At 38.4% G+C, this 1937-nt stretch overlaps 1 protein-coding gene across 1 annotated transcript in view; it reads right to left on the reverse strand.

The window, feature by feature from the left end:
• Positions 1-1937, reverse strand: part of ITFG1 (integrin alpha FG-GAP repeat containing 1) — a 323849-nt gene that overhangs the window by 294494 nt on the left and 27418 nt on the right. The window contains exon 3 of the mRNA XM_012653960.1: positions 1601-1746. Coding sequence (XP_012509414.1) covers positions 1601-1746 — 146 coding nt within the window. The remainder of the gene's footprint in view (positions 1-1600; positions 1747-1937) is intronic.

Here is a 1937-nt window from a genome sequence, read left to right on the forward strand (position 1 = left end):
AATTATTATCATTAATAATATACTGTAAATCTAATTTACATGGACATCAAGTTGTAAAGATAAAATATTGGGAGAATACATTTTATTATACAATGAATGTACTTTACAATAACTTCCTTTTGAGGCTCCCATCTAAATGTCTCTCAGCTGAATCTTTATACACAATTTAGTACTAGAGCAACTGACAATTAACAAGGTTTCGGTGTAAAGAAGTCAATATATGCAAAACTTCCTGACTCTAAAATGTTCATGATTAAATACAAGCAGTGTTTTGCACGTGGTACTCCTTCTTTAAATATTTACTGACTGAATGGATATAAAGTATTTATTAACATTACTGCTTATATTCCCAAATGTGATCAAAAAACAAAACTGCATTTGTTCTCCTTGAAATCTGGCTCCAAGGGGAAAGCTGTCTATTTAGGTACAATTAAGTGGCTTTTAGATGGGGCAGTGGCTCAGGCCTGTAATCCTAGCACTCTGGGAGGCCGATGTGGGAGGATAGCTTGAGCCCAGGAGTTTGGGGTTGCTGTGAGCTAAGCTGACGCCACGGCACTCTGGCCCCGGCAACAGAGAGAGACTCTGTCTCAAAAAACAACAAACCAAAAAAATTAAATGGCTTTTCAGGTAAGACTTGAAGGTTTCAGAGGGTTAGATATGGCAGACTAACTCTCAACCTCTACTTCCACTTTTTTGTGCTTTCCTGCACTGAGGATACTAGAAAACAAAAATAACATTTCTGAGATATCCTTGCATCTGAGATGCCAAATAAAAGTTAAGTCTTGCCAATCAGATACACTGTGAGTTTTAAAGGCATCAGTGAGACAAAGGCTGTGCTTTCGCTTTTTCACTCTCAGTGTCTCCTCACTGAATCAAGAGACCAGGTACAGCATCCATTTGCTAGTGAGAATCATAGCTGGCCCAGCATCATTATGCCAGCTGTTGCCCAAGTGGCCACTTCTGACAGTTAAAAGAGGCAGTGCCTTCTCTGATGTCTCTGGGGATTGTTCATGAAAGCTCAACCTACAGTTTGCTCTTTAGCCTTCCCAATGATTCTATAAGCCATTAAAACCCTTTAATAAATTTTCTCCTCTTAAAGCTAGCAAGAGTGGATTTTTTTCCCTGGAATTCACACCAGGCCAGTTCTGGGTTGAAAAGAAAAATCAGAAAATGAACTTTAAAAAAAAGTTTTTACAGACCAGGTGTGGTGGCTCACACCTATAATCCCAGGGCTTTGGGACGTCAAGGTGAGAGGGTAGCTTGGGGCCAGGAGTTCCAGATCAACCTGGGCAACACAGTGACTCTGTCTTTACAAAAAAAATTTAAAAATTAGGTGGGCAGAGTGGCTTGTAGTCGCAGCTACCCCAGAGGCTGAGGCAGAAGGATCGCTTAAGCCCAGGAGTTCAAGGTTACAGTAAGCTACGAACATGCGATAGCTCTCCAGCCTGGACAACAAAGTCAGAACCTGACTCTTAAAAAAAAGTTCTTACAATACTGACACTCAAGTATAGTATTTTTCAGAATAATATTTAGTTACATTTGCCTTTCATATCCAATGATAAGTATTAAAAACCCTTAATTAAAACAAAAACAAATTCACCTAATGTTTGATTTTGTCCCCAGAAGATAACAGCGCCTAATTCACTGGTGGCATGATTTTTGGGATGGTATGTCAGAAGGACGTCCATTTGTGAATCTCCATCATAATCCCCAGGGACTACACTTGTTATCAATGCACTGTGATTCCTAAAAGAAACAAGCATTTAAAAATATCCAGATAAGTTATAATAAAAAAGGACATCTCTGTATTTCTACCTTATGAAAATATTTCAATTGAAAATTTCACAGAACTGATTAATCTCCTCTTCATTAATATCTCATCATCCCTCATGTATTTAGACCTCTTTGGTCTACAAAAGAGTTCAGAATAAATGAAG

Source organism: Propithecus coquereli, unplaced genomic scaffold (genome assembly GCF_000956105.1).
Source record: "Propithecus coquereli isolate 6110/MARCELLA unplaced genomic scaffold, Pcoq_1.0 Scaffold436, whole genome shotgun sequence".
In the NCBI taxonomy this organism is placed as follows: domain Eukaryota; kingdom Metazoa; phylum Chordata; class Mammalia; order Primates; family Indriidae; genus Propithecus; species Propithecus coquereli.